Raw genomic sequence first — 13067 nt, 5'->3', positions numbered from 1 at the left:
AAGGACTAGTTGAAATATTGACCAGGGCCCAAAAGATATTAGGGTATGCAATTCCCAGGCCACTCTTCCTGCCAGAGTGGCAAAATCGATCTTGGTGGATGCTTGAGCATCTGCTGCAACTCCTCTAGGAACCCTTCCAAGCCCACCAGTGAGGAGTTCTCCACCTCTGGGGCAGTGGAAGTCCCCTCACTCTCTGTCAATTCCTCCCCTGCTTTGAGGAGCAGGAGGCGCTTCGGGCTGGGGAAATGATGTGATGGAATAGCAAGAGAGAATGGTAGTGAAGGTCCAAGTGAAATGGACAAAGAGACACCCAGCAGTGGGGCAGCTCCTTGCTGGGGCTGGAGGCTGGTTCTACTCACCTTGCTCTGTGAAGGGGAAGCTGTGGTCAGATGAGGCCAGATAGCCCAGAAGGCTGAAATACCAACCCTACCAAGGTCCAGTTCTCCCCAGCTCCTACATTCCACGCTCTAAGGGTATAAGTGAGCCATGACCTGGAGTCCAGAGTTTCTTCATATGTACCTGATGACCAATCCCATGGAAAGTATGAGTCAACCCCACTGTAGAAACTACATTGTTATACTCCTTTTCCTGGTCAAGCGAGCGCTTAAACTGTATGTTGCCTAGAACTCCGGCAGATCAATCCTGTGTCTGGGGTTGGGAGAGGGACTTAGTTCCAGGGTCTAGGAGATCAGTGAACTTGCAGCTATTTGGTATATGTTTATGGTTTATTACCATGCATTGTCTCCTTGTTATTAAGTACTATTTACTTATCAATATGAAGTAGTGCAAAAACACTGCTGCAGTATTGTAACCTGTGTGTCTGCTTCTGTGAGGAACTACCTTCATTAGGCCAAGAGCATTGGAGTCGCCCTCCATAAAATAGAGTGTTTTCTTGGAATCACCTTCACTAGGCCAAAGACATGAGAGTTGCCCTCACTAAAATAGAGCATCTTCTTCAACAAGAGACAGGATGCGCCAGCAGGTGGGGGCTCAGAGCTATGTTCTGTTGGAAAAGATTCACAAATTTACATAGGCCCTAGTCAACAAGGGGCAGCACCCATAGAAAGAAGAAGAGCTGAGAGGTAGAAGGGGAGCATGTGCAAACCTTCTGGGTGAGAGGATACCCCAGGAAGCAGCCACCTGTGCTACCTACTGGTTAAAGCCACCAAAGCAGGAATTTCATCTTTGCCAGCTCTGTGAGAAAGTCCTAGGACTTAAATTTCTGGTTACAGTCTGGCTTGAACTAAGGGATCAGCTTCCAAATTTTCTCAAGTAAACTAAGTAAACTGGGTGAGTAAGCCCTGGGAAGCCCAAGCCAGAGGCAGGCTGAGCCAGTGGGCCTCCTGCTTGTGTGGGTCTGGATCAGTTTGTTCAAACCAGCATTCTCCAGCTGGCCCCAATCAAGTGGCTCTTACAAAGTTGCCTCTCTTTCCTTGGAGTGGCCACAGAAGCCTGCAGGGGTGGGAACAAAGGTCTTGCCCTTTCCACTGTCCTTTTATGGTTGTAGGGGTTGGATGGAAATTGTTCATGGGTAAAGTGAACCAAATGTCATGGACTGTGCAGCGGGCTCCAGCAGCAGCAGCCAGCCAACTTTGAGCAGCTTTGGGGAGCAGGGGCTCCTGGTTGGATTGGGTTTTAATGTGTGATCTTTGCTAGGGAGATCAGTCAAGAAAAGGAAGTATAGGTAGGTAGTTGCAGGCTGGTGGGCATGTGTGCCACAAGGAGGCACAGGAAAACCAGGGAAGGCAGTGATGGGCTGAGCATGCAGAGGGTGGGGCAGCCAAAAGGGCTGCTGGCTGGGTGGTTTGTGTGCACTTGTGCTCCTTCACAAACACTCCACCTACTATGGCCATGCTTCTTCACCAAGCCCTAGAATAGCTGCTGGCACACACTTGTTGGACCAGGCTGCAAAAATTTGCCTTTCTCAATTTTTGAAACTCTGCTTCTGGCCCTTCTCCTTGATTTCTCAAACATCACTAACAGAGGTTACGTAATCCCATCTGCTCCCCAGGATCATATTGTAGGATCCTGGATTGGGGAGATAAGGCAGCTGGCATTGCCTGCTACCCTTTTCCCTACCCCGAGAATTAGATCATGGCTTCCTCCTCACTCAAAAGTCACCATGGAAGAGGCTTCACAAGTCAATATACATTTATCAAGGACTTGGTCTGCACCAGGTCCCATGCTAAGGACTGAGGAGAAAACAGAGAAAGCTTTTGTGTGTCCATGCTTTTAGATGTACTTAGTTCCAGTTCAGTAGCCCAAGGTTTTCCATCACCCCAAAGTAAACCAATGGGAAATAGTGCTTGAATATCTGTGTAAGTTCTGAATTAGGGTTCAGGGACCAGCCATTATTCATCATCAAGCATTTCCAAAAGGGGGCTTAGAAGCCTTTAGGTGGCTAGGCAACAGAAAGTGAATACTGTGCATGCCCCCCATACCCCCATAATCAATCCAAAGAATCTGGTATAACTCCATAACTAGAAATCCAAGTGAATGAACAATGCCTACTGTCAAGACCTGTGTATTCAGTTGTAAGAACAGCCCCTCTGAGATGACATTGTCTATGGGAAATTAGCTGGGCCCAGAACTGAATTGTTCTTTAGTCATTGTTCAGTTGTGTCTGACTCTCTGTGACCCTATTTAGAGTTTTCTTGGCAAAGATATTGGAGTGGTTTGCCTTTTCCTCCTCCAGCTCATTTTACAGATGAAGAAACTGAGGCAGACAGGGTTAACTGACTTGCTGACATCGTCCATGGGAAATTAGCTGGGCCCAGAACTGAAGAGGAACAAGAAAATCAGTTGTATTGTATCTGGGAAACTGTGCACAACTGCAGGGATCCAAAACTTTTCCCCAAAACTAAAACCCATCTCCTTCAGGGTTCGTTTAGGGATGCCATGTGCCTGCCACTAATGGAATGCCCAGACTCTAAAAAATCAAACCTGCAGGTGATCTGAATGACAGCTGATGCAAACAAGCAGCATACAGGGTATCTCCTAAAAAATAAATGACTGGCAATGGAGGTAGCCCAGGCATGTCACAAGGGCAAGGGCCAAGAGATGGACAACCCCTGGGCTATATTGGTGTCTACAAGTTGTGGAAGACTCATGGCATTCTGGGTAGGCTCTCTGTGGAGGATTTTTAGGGGAACATGAATAGGAGTCGCACAGGATGAGAAAGTGTGGATGGGCTGTGATCTGCACTGTTGGAGGACGTCCCAGGATTGATGAGATCATAGATCCATTGAAATGCTGACTCAGAAATCCTCAGAAATCCAGCTTGGGATTTCTCTTCACCTCCTAGCACCCCCAGTTCAGAATATATGAGTTAATCACATAGGACTCTGATACTATATTATTATCATCTCAGTGAGACCCTGGTAATGGAGGTGCTTTCACAGTTTAACCACCAGGTGGCGTTGATAGCCATTTACTGCAGAGTCTACACTCACCCTGGTGGATTTTGCATACTGGATAATCTCTGTGTTCTCTTATGGTAACCAAAAGCTACCTATGACTTATCACTTACCTCTGCCCCTCTGTATAAGGTGGCAGGGACTCCTTTTCAAGGGGAATGATCTACCCATTTCAATTAGCTCTGAGCCCCCACACTGCTAGCTAATCCCACCTCCTTTTGAAGTGGCTGTATTTCAATAAGTACTAGTCACATGACCTTAGTGTCATGGCACTAGTTCTATGCAAAAGGAGATGAGAGTCCCTGGAACCAATAATAGAAACAGCAGCCCTCAGTAGTACATCGATCCATTAATCAGTACTTATAAAAGCCTACTATGGACCAGGCACTGCACTAGGTACTAAAAATACAAATACAATGAAGTGAGCAATCCCTGTTCTCCAAGAGTTTGTGGTCTTACAGAAGAGACAACAGGTGCTTAAATACAAAGTAGTTCACTATAAAATAAGTGAGGAGAAGCCTCAAGAAAGGCTTCATGTAGAAAGAGGGCCTTGAGCTTTGTCTTGAAGGAAATATGAGGTGGAGGAGAGGAGGGAGGGCAGGCCAGGCATAGGTGACAGTCGGGGCAAAGGCATGGAATTGGGACACACAGTGTCCCATGTAAGGAAGAGAGAAGGCCATTTTGGCTTTGATCTCAGAGCGCAGGAGAGTGAGTAATATCTAAAGAGGCAGAAAAGGAAAGTTGGAGCCAGGTTGTGAAGGGCTTTAAAAGGGCACAATAACCAGAGAACACAATGCATAATAAGACATCTCCTGAGCAGCTGTTGTCCCCTGGAAGTCCCCCTGTGACACCCCATTCCAGACATAGAATGGCTCTAGACCCAGAAGTTATAGTCCATGGTCAATCTGAGCAAGCAAAGGAGTGCAACAGCATAGTCCCCACAGGATTACACACACACACACACACATATCCTCTTGTTAGTGGCCATCTGTTTTCTGATGAAGAAACTCCCTGGCTTCCAGTCAGCTTCACTCAGTGGGCCCAACACCTCCTGGTCTCTCACACCCACATGGTCTGCCCCTGGTCTTGGACATGTCCACCTCCTCTGATACCCAGTCACTTACTCAGGAAAGGAAGCACAAGGTGGAGAAGGTGGTATGTAGTCACAGTAAGCACTTAGTGCATGATAATTCATTCAACCTGAAAATCTAACCTTTGTACATAACCTTGTTTTGTTGTATAGTTGGCACAGACTGAGGTTCCTTTTTTTATTTTGTACTCCAACACCAAATAAAATGGGCATTTCCATAGAGCAGAAGAGAAGTTTGTACATGAGATAGCAGGTATCTATTAGATACAGCTTTTCTTTTTTTAGCATAAAATAAATTCAATTTGTAGCTTTCAAATATATTGATTATCTCCAATTTATCCTGCCTATGTCATAGACACAGTGCATAGTTGTCTGCATGTTGTCTCCTCTGTTAGACTGTGAGCTCCTCAAGGGCAGGGTCCATCTTTTGCCTTCCTTTCTATCCCCAGATTTAGCGCAGTGCCTGGTACCAAGTAGGTGCTTAATAAATGCCTGGACAGCTAGTTGGCACTGTGGATAGAAGCTAGAGTTAGGAAGACCCAAGTTCAAATCCTGCTCCAGACACTTACTAGCTATGTGACTGGGAAAGTCATTGAACCCTATTTGCTTCAGTTCCTTATCTGCAAAATGAGCTGGAGAAGAAAATGGCAACCCCTCCAGTCCTTCTACCAAGAAAACTCCAAATGGGGTCAGGAAGAGTCAGACACAACTAAACAACAGCAATGGAGGCCCACTGGACTGACGTCCTCTTTCAAAATGTCTTCTAGCACCGTCGCAGCTTGTCCTATTGATATGCTATGATTTGTTCAGCCATCCTCCAGCTGATGGGTACTCCCTTAGTTTCTTATTCTTTCCTATTATTAAAAAAAAGAGCTGCAATAAATATTGTTGTACAGATGGGCTGAACTTCAAGACTTCACCTCCCTTAGTCATGCTGATTCACCTGAGTGTGTCAATCCATGACTAAGAATGATCTTTTCTGGTTTTTTGTCTCTAGGTTTTCTGAACCACTTAGCCTCCCTTCTCGGGGTTGGGGTCGTTGTTGTTGCGGTGGCCTTCATTGTTCTGTCAATAGTGGTCGGCTTCCTATTTTACAAACGGAGGTATGGTGGGAGCTTTGGTTCACATGCTTTACTACCCCAAATTCAGTGCGTGGGTTTCAAAGGCATTAAATGCCTACATGTGTATGTATTTCATGATTGGGGCCTTGAGAAAGGGTAAAATTTAAAGGTAGATCTAAATAATTAGAGAAATGATGAGTTGCTTAGTTTTGAATTACTAGCTGTTTAATTGTTCACAGGCTGAGCCAACATGACAATGCGACCTAAGGTAATTTACTTATTCAGTGCCATAACAATCAAACTACCAAAGGACTGCTTCTTAGAGCTGAGGAAAAAATATAATAATCAAACTGATCTGGAGGAACAAAAAGGCAAGAATATCAAGGGAATCCATTTTTTTAAATGGGAAGGAAGGGGCCTAAAAGTACCTGATCTCAAACTATTTTACAAAGCCATAATCATCAAAATAATTTGGTACTTGATAAAAAATGGAGAGGTTGATGAGTGGGATATAGAGTAACCTAGTGTTTGATAAACCCAAAGATCTCAGCTGTTGGGGCAAGAAGTAACTATTTGACAGAGACTGGTGGGAATACTGGAAAATAGATATAGACCAAACACCAAAGCCCTTATGTACTGCATAAGCAGGAGAAAAGGAGTTTGTTTTTAAAAGCAGTTAATTGGTATTCTCTTGTACGTATAATGATATCCTCTCTAAAACCTCTTTCAGGGAACTATTTCAAGTTTCCAGAGTTAAAGTAGTTGATAGAAAATGCCTGAAGAAATCATCTGATAGCACAATGGATTCACGTTTCCGTGGTGTTTCTCTGTCTCGATGTTTTCATTCTGGTGAATCACAGGTAGGACCCAAGGGTTTCATTTCATCAAGTAGCCATGCAGATTGTTTTATTATAACATTCCCATAAAATAATTGTTGCTCTTTCTTGTTCCCTTATTATTGTGATGCGTGATCATATAGAACCTATTATTCTCATATTTTGAGCTCTATACTATATTACCACCAAAGTCAAGGTCATCCAAAGGACTGAGCATCCGTTTCACTTTCCTAAACTACCTTATGTCTCAGGGGCCTTAGCGCTTCAGTCTCCCCCAGAACCTCACCTGGGTGTTTAGGAGACTTTCCGAGCAACATCATCATATAAGCTCCTTGTAAGCAGGGCTCGTTTCCATCTTCGTATTTGTACTTGAAGCCCCTAGCACAGTGTCTGGCACAGACCAGGTGCTTGGTAAATGCTTGGTAATTGACTTCGTTCTCTGCTGTATTTATATCCCGGGCCCCTTAGGATCCTGATTCTTTCTCCTTCAAACCCCTCCCCTAACCTACAAAGTAGGGGTTTGTAGAGAGTCAGGAATTATAGGGAGCCAACAGCAGTAGACACGGGCTAAGGCAGGGCTGAAACTCAGAGCCTGGGAGTCCTGAGGCATTCAGGCTGCAGGAGAGGCCCATGATTCCCAAGAAGCCCCAGGCCCTCAGAGGGACACTCACAAACCAGGCCATGTCCAGAGGAGAGCAGTCAAGGTGGTCAGAGGCCTAGAAACTGAGATGTTAGCCTGGAACAGAGAAGACCTAGGGTCAGGCCTTCCCACATTGAAGGGGTTTTCCCCATAAGGAGGGAGGAGATTTGTTCTCTGCAGATCATGCCTGGGGAGGTAGTGAGTTCCCTATGTGGGTAGGTGGCTGAGTGGTAGGGATGCAGTGAAGGGCTTCTTGTTCAGGCATAGGTGAGGTTAGAAATCATCATGATCCCTTCTAACTGTGAGATTCTGGGATTCTCTGTAGAAAGTCACAGAAGTTTCAACGAGGTGGATTTCAGCTCCATCTGAGAAAGAACTTTCTCCCAGAACCTTCTGGGAAAGGCCTGAGCTCTACCAGGGGCCTCTTGGAGCAGAGCAGAGGACACCTTGTCTGGGAGGCCCTTGAATCGGCCAGTGACATCCAACACTTAGGACTCTTGGGCATTCACAACAGTAAAGTGTGATGAAATCATTTCTTTGTTTTGGAGGCGATCGGGATTGAGTGACTTGCCCAAGGGTCACACGGGAAGTACATGTGTGAGGCTGGATTTGAACTCAGGTCCTCCTGACTTCAAGGCCAGCGCTCTGTCCACTGTGCCACCTAGCTGCCCCTGATGAAATAATTTCTTGTCACCTAAGAAAACTACTTTAATTGCCTTGTTTTATTTTTAAAATGTTTATTCTTCCATTAGTCAAATAGAAAGGCCACATCTTTCTGCCAGTTCCTCCTCCATATACGTAATACCAAGCAAAACTGGAGGAGCTACAGTGACATCATTCACTGGCCTCTGGGAAAATTGGGCCACAGAAGATTACTCCCTTAGCTCCCTTTGGAAAGGCTTTCATCAGGTTCCTTGATTCCCAGCACTTAGCACAGTGCCTGATACATAGTAGGCCCCTAATAAATGCTTGTTATCCTGTTATCAACCAAGAAGTGTCCTTTACAAAATAAAAGTCATTAATAAAAGTGCAGTATAAGCATTGTGGTCTCACCCTTGCATACAGACAACATAACCACATAAAAGGAAATCATTGTGGACATAAATTTAAAAGGGTTTTTTTTCAGTTTGAAAGTAGCAAATAATATTTTGTTTTGTCGCAGGTCTCAACCGATAAAGAATTTGAACTCCAAGAAGGTACTTTACAAAAAAACTCCTATGTACTTGAAATATATTCTAACTTGTATTATATTGTGTCCATGTCTTCGGACTTGGATGAGATTGTAAACTTGAAGGCAAGGGGTATGTCGTCCTGTCATGGCATTCCTCAGTGTATTGCTTACAGTAGATGCATAATAAATGTTTGTTATTGAGCTGAGAAAGTATAATAGGGAGAATAGAGCACTCTAGGGGATAGAGACAAAAGAGAGTGAAGGCAGGCCTCATCCACTGGGCACCAAAGCTGATTGATTGCATTAGCTCTTTGTTTGAAGGAGGCATTTACTGGGGAGGAGCCTAGACTAATGCCTAATGTATTTTAAGTGCTTAATAAATGCTTATTATTGACTGATGATGTGATGGTGAAGCAGAGCAGGGTGAGAAGCAGCACAGTAGGTTGAGTGCAGAAAAAGGGGTATCATGGTAGTACCCATGGTGTTTAGCCTGGCTTTGTGTCTCCTCTCCGTGGCCCCACTTTGGCAAAAGGGAATCAGTCCAGGGCTGGGGTGTGCATCCATGTCCATTCGGAACCATAATTGAGAAAGTGAGTGATGATGAAAGCCATGGTCACAGCCAGCCTGGAACTTTCTATCCAGATTGTACCAATTGAGCTACTCCTCTAAACCCTGTCCCCCTGTCAAAACTGGGCCCTGGAGGAGCGTCATCCATGGCAATGAGGTCAACTGAGCCAGCCTAAGGCTCTACTCACTCACCTTTACCAATTTTTATGAAATTTAACCGTATATTGACAGTATATTTTAAACTCACTGTATGGAAAATGTTATTTTTTTCACTAAACAACCTTTTAGCTATTAATCAGATAATCCAGAGCCAAGCACAGTATCTGGCGCATAGTAGGCACTTAATAAATACTTATTGACTTAATCAGAAAAAAAACCACTGGGTACTATGGGATTATTATGTGTTTGGGGTAAGGGGTAAGGTGAGGAGAGGTTTCCCTTCCAGGCATAAGTAGCTTGATTGGAATCTTTTGTTGCAGAGACAAGGTAGTATAACACTGTGTACAATTCCACTTAAAATGGACCTTCTTTTCTAGTAAACATAAAAGCCTAGAGAATCCCCCACTTCCCTAGGTGGAATAGGAGTACTTAAGGCATGATGGATGATGAGGCAAGATGCTGTTGGGATGTTTGTTATGAACTGCCCCATAGATTCCAACCAAGAAAGATTCCCCAATCCCTTTGCTGGTATAATTAATGAGAACTTGGTTCTCGAGGATGGGGTGTTGATTCTCATTCTTCAGTGTCATTTTTATAGCTCTTCAAAAGTGTAAGCGAAGGGAATCAGGCTTTGTGATGACATCCATAACTTCAGACACCTCAGACATCAGCTCCAATGAGGAGAGCATGACCCAGGATCTGACTTCCTTGTCAGCATCGTCCTTGGGCTCTTTCTATAGCCAAAGCATAGAAGCTTCTAAGGACTGGTTTTCCGATGAAGAGGGCTCCCTTTGCTCCTCCTGCATGAAAGATGATCTTGTAGACAGAGTGCAGGTGTATCTAGAGACCATGGATGCTGCCAAAAACTTCGAAGAAGTCCAGTGTGATGTAACAGTCAGTGAGGATCAAAAGCATCTCAGCGTGGAAAAGACAAGTCAACAGAAAGTACAGGTGCCTAAATCAGTCTCTGACCCTCTTGAAGCTTCTTCTGGCATCCCATGTCCACCAGGGTCAAGGGATGACCCCTCCAAAGCTTCTCCTAGCATCCCATGTCTACCACAGTCAGGCAGCAATGCCTCCGGTGCTGCTCCTGACATCCCACCAGGGTCAAGGGATGACCCCTCCAAAGCTTTTCCTAGCATTCCATGTCTACCACAATCAGGCAGCAATGCCTCAAAAGCTGCTGTCTACCACAATCAAGCCAAACAAAAATGAATATTCCCATTTCTGAGCCTAAGTATTAACTCATTTTAGACTGTGACTCAAAATGGACCTCCTGAAAATAGACAGAACCTCCTTACCCTGGCCTATAAGTCTAAGACAAGATCATACAACCTAAAACCATGCCTCCAATGTATAAGATAAGCATCCCAGCACAGATTTAGCTTATTTGTGAATAAACTATATTTAACTATCAGCACATTCTTGTGTTTTGCTATTTTTCTGCTTTACTTTCATGAGAGGAATCCCTATACCTACTTTTCTGAATTCTGCATGTTACATTGACTCCTATCCCTAAGGCAGATTTACAAAATATAGCCCACCATTCATAGTTCCTCTGCACTTGAAAGAAATTTATGAAATGACTCATGTTCTAATGAAGGCCTGGCAGTTGAGTTCTCAGGTGAGCATAAGGAACAGTCACTCTCCCCTTTGTGATTCTTCATGCCACAAACAAAGAGATACCAGCTGACATAAGGACAGTGTCAACCACAGGTGTTTATGAGAAATAATGTTAAATACAACAAATGTATTCTTTCACTGAATTTTTAAAAAACACACAATTAAGGGTAGGTAAGGCAGAGGTGGAACTGCAAGTTCTTTGCAACTAGTTTGTCTCACTCAGTGCTCCTGCTACGGAGAAACACACATCTTCCAATCTGTCCATTTAGAAGTCACCTCTCATGATCTTAAAAGAAGAGAACTGCAGATGTGGCTGTCACTAGCTGCTGCCAAGGGACAATGCAACCTTTCTCTTCTTCTCTCCATCCCTCTCTGTAACTCACCTGACAACCTCTGTCCTCCTGATTAAGGGCTGATCTTGTTTTAGCTTCCTCTCTTCTCAAACTTGGAGGAACTACAATTCCCAGGGGTTTTTGTGACAAGCTGAACTCTTGACAGAGGTTATATGAGAACAGTCTCTGAAGAGCCCAGCTGGTCCAGATCATAGGGGCTGAGGGTAGATGGATTTTCAGCCCCAAAACTCAAGGCAATCAATTCAATTGAATAAACATGTTAAGTACCTACTATGTGCTAGCCACTACGCTAAGTGTTAGGGATACAAAAAGAGGCAAAAAATAGTTCCTGCCTTCAAGGAACTGACAATGTAAATGGGGGGAGGGTGCACAACACACACATACACGTATACATACACATACACACAAAACAAACTAGATACAGGATATGTATGAAATAATTAAGAAGGGTTGGGGAAGGCTTCCTGTAGGAGGTGGGGTTTTTAGTTGGGACATAAAGGAAGCCAAGGAAATCACTAGTCAGAGTGGAGGAAGGCAAACATAAAGCAGAGAGGGGTTACAGTATGGGGGAATAGGGTTGGGGAAGGGGGGAGGGGTCACCACCCTAATGCAGCCATAGAATCTTGATGTACTTATCTAATAAGCTCATTGAATATTTGCTACAGTAGAACTCTCTCCATAGAGTAATTCCCACCTAGGTTTTATTATCTCACATATTTAGAAGGGTGTATTATGACCCCCTTGCTGTCCTACTGGTTATAAAAGTGACATCTCCCAGAGAAACCTGGGCCTCAACAGGATACCTATACAAGGTAACTCGCCTATCTGACCTGATTTGTTCTTTAAAATTAAGCTTACTGGGGCAGCTAGGTGGCACAGTGGAGAAATCACTAGCCCAGGATTCAGGAAGACCTGAGTTCAAATGCAACCTCAGACACTTGACGCTTACTAGCTGTGTGACCCTAGGCAAGTCACATAACCCTAATTGCCCTGGGGGAAAAAAGCTTATTGTTGAAAGTTCCCGAGATTACCTGAGCAGTTTGAAAATACACTTTGTTGGTGCTTGGGACCTAGATAACTTGCAGTTATCCTTGATAACTTTCATCCCCTTTCTTAGTGTGGGGATGACCTCCACTGGGGCAAGTTGCAGACCCTTCATCTTTACCCAGACTGGCTTAGTGAGTTACTGAAGCAAAAATAAAGGAGGCACCCAATGACCCACCTGGTGCTAAAGGCTTAGCTGGGCTAGAAACTCCGGAACTAATGGAGGGCTGTGCTCAGCATCCTCCCTTGCCAATGTGGTCAGACCTGCTAGAATTTATGCCCCCTGGCTGTCTTTGAGAGCCCTAGCCCCATCCAGGATACAGGGATTTGGTGCCAGAGTGCATCCTGATTCTGATGTCCATGACCCATGTGACCTTGGGCAAGTCGCCCACCCTCTCTGGTCCTCGGGCTTTTCCTCTGTACAAATGATGGGGTTGGGGGCGGCTAGGTGGCGCAGTGGATAAAGCACCCACCCTGGATTCAGGAGTGCCTGAGTTCAAATCTGGCCTCAGACACTTGACACTTACTAGCTGTGTGACCCTGGGCAAGTCACTTAACCCCCATTGCCCCCACAAAAATAAACAAACAAACAAACAAACAACAAACAAATAAATAAAATAAAATAAAATAACAAATGATGGGGTTGGATTCAGTGGCCTTTGAGGTCCCTTCCCACTCTGGAGCTATGATCCTGTCATGGCATCTCCCCCTCAATAACCCATTGGCACTTCAAATTCAGCATTTCCCAAATCAGATTCATGTTTGTGCCCCTGCCCGCCTTAGCTGTCTTTACTGCTGTCCCCATCCTTCCAGCTATCCTATTTCTAACCTTGGACCTTTGACTCTCTCCTCTCCTTCCACACATCCAGCAAGTCACCACATCCCCCTGCTTCTGTCTTCGGAATAGCTCTCACATCCAGTCCCTCTCCTCTTAACTCCCACAGTAACCAGCCCTGTTTGGGACCTCACCTCTTCTGCCCTAGGCTGTTCATTTTACTAGTCTCCTAATGGATCTTCTTGCTCCCACTGGATCACTTCTCCACCCATACTGCCCAATAACCTCCCTGATGCATTGCCATGAGCACATCCATCCTTTGTCCTCAGTTT

The 13067-nt window shown here is 44.7% G+C and overlaps 1 protein-coding gene across 4 annotated transcripts in view; it reads left to right on the top strand.

The window, feature by feature from the left end:
- The window catches only part of C4H1orf185 (chromosome 4 C1orf185 homolog), a 28940-nt gene extending 18686 nt beyond the window's left edge, over nucleotides 1–10254 (top strand). For 2 of the 4 annotated variants that reach the window (XR_006352772.1, XM_043963570.1), the window contains exons 2-4: nucleotides 6298–6427; nucleotides 8206–8239; nucleotides 9539–10254. Coding sequence is in view for 3 of the 4 variants with exons in the window: in XM_043963570.1 (XP_043819505.1) it covers nucleotides 6368–6427; nucleotides 8206–8239; nucleotides 9539–10155 (711 nt within the window). In the remaining variant the exon portion in view is untranslated. Of the gene's footprint in view, nucleotides 1–5503; nucleotides 5610–6297; nucleotides 6428–8205; nucleotides 8240–9538 lie in introns of those variants that run through there. The other 2 variants (XM_043963567.1, XM_043963569.1) reach the window with 2 other exon arrangements.
- Nucleotides 10255–13067: the final 2813 nt, after the last annotated feature.

The sequence above is a fragment of the Dromiciops gliroides genome, chromosome 4 (assembly GCF_019393635.1).
Source record: "Dromiciops gliroides isolate mDroGli1 chromosome 4, mDroGli1.pri, whole genome shotgun sequence".
NCBI classification, from domain to species: domain Eukaryota; kingdom Metazoa; phylum Chordata; class Mammalia; order Microbiotheria; family Microbiotheriidae; genus Dromiciops; species Dromiciops gliroides.
This window is presented reverse-complemented; position numbering and strand designations above follow the sequence as displayed.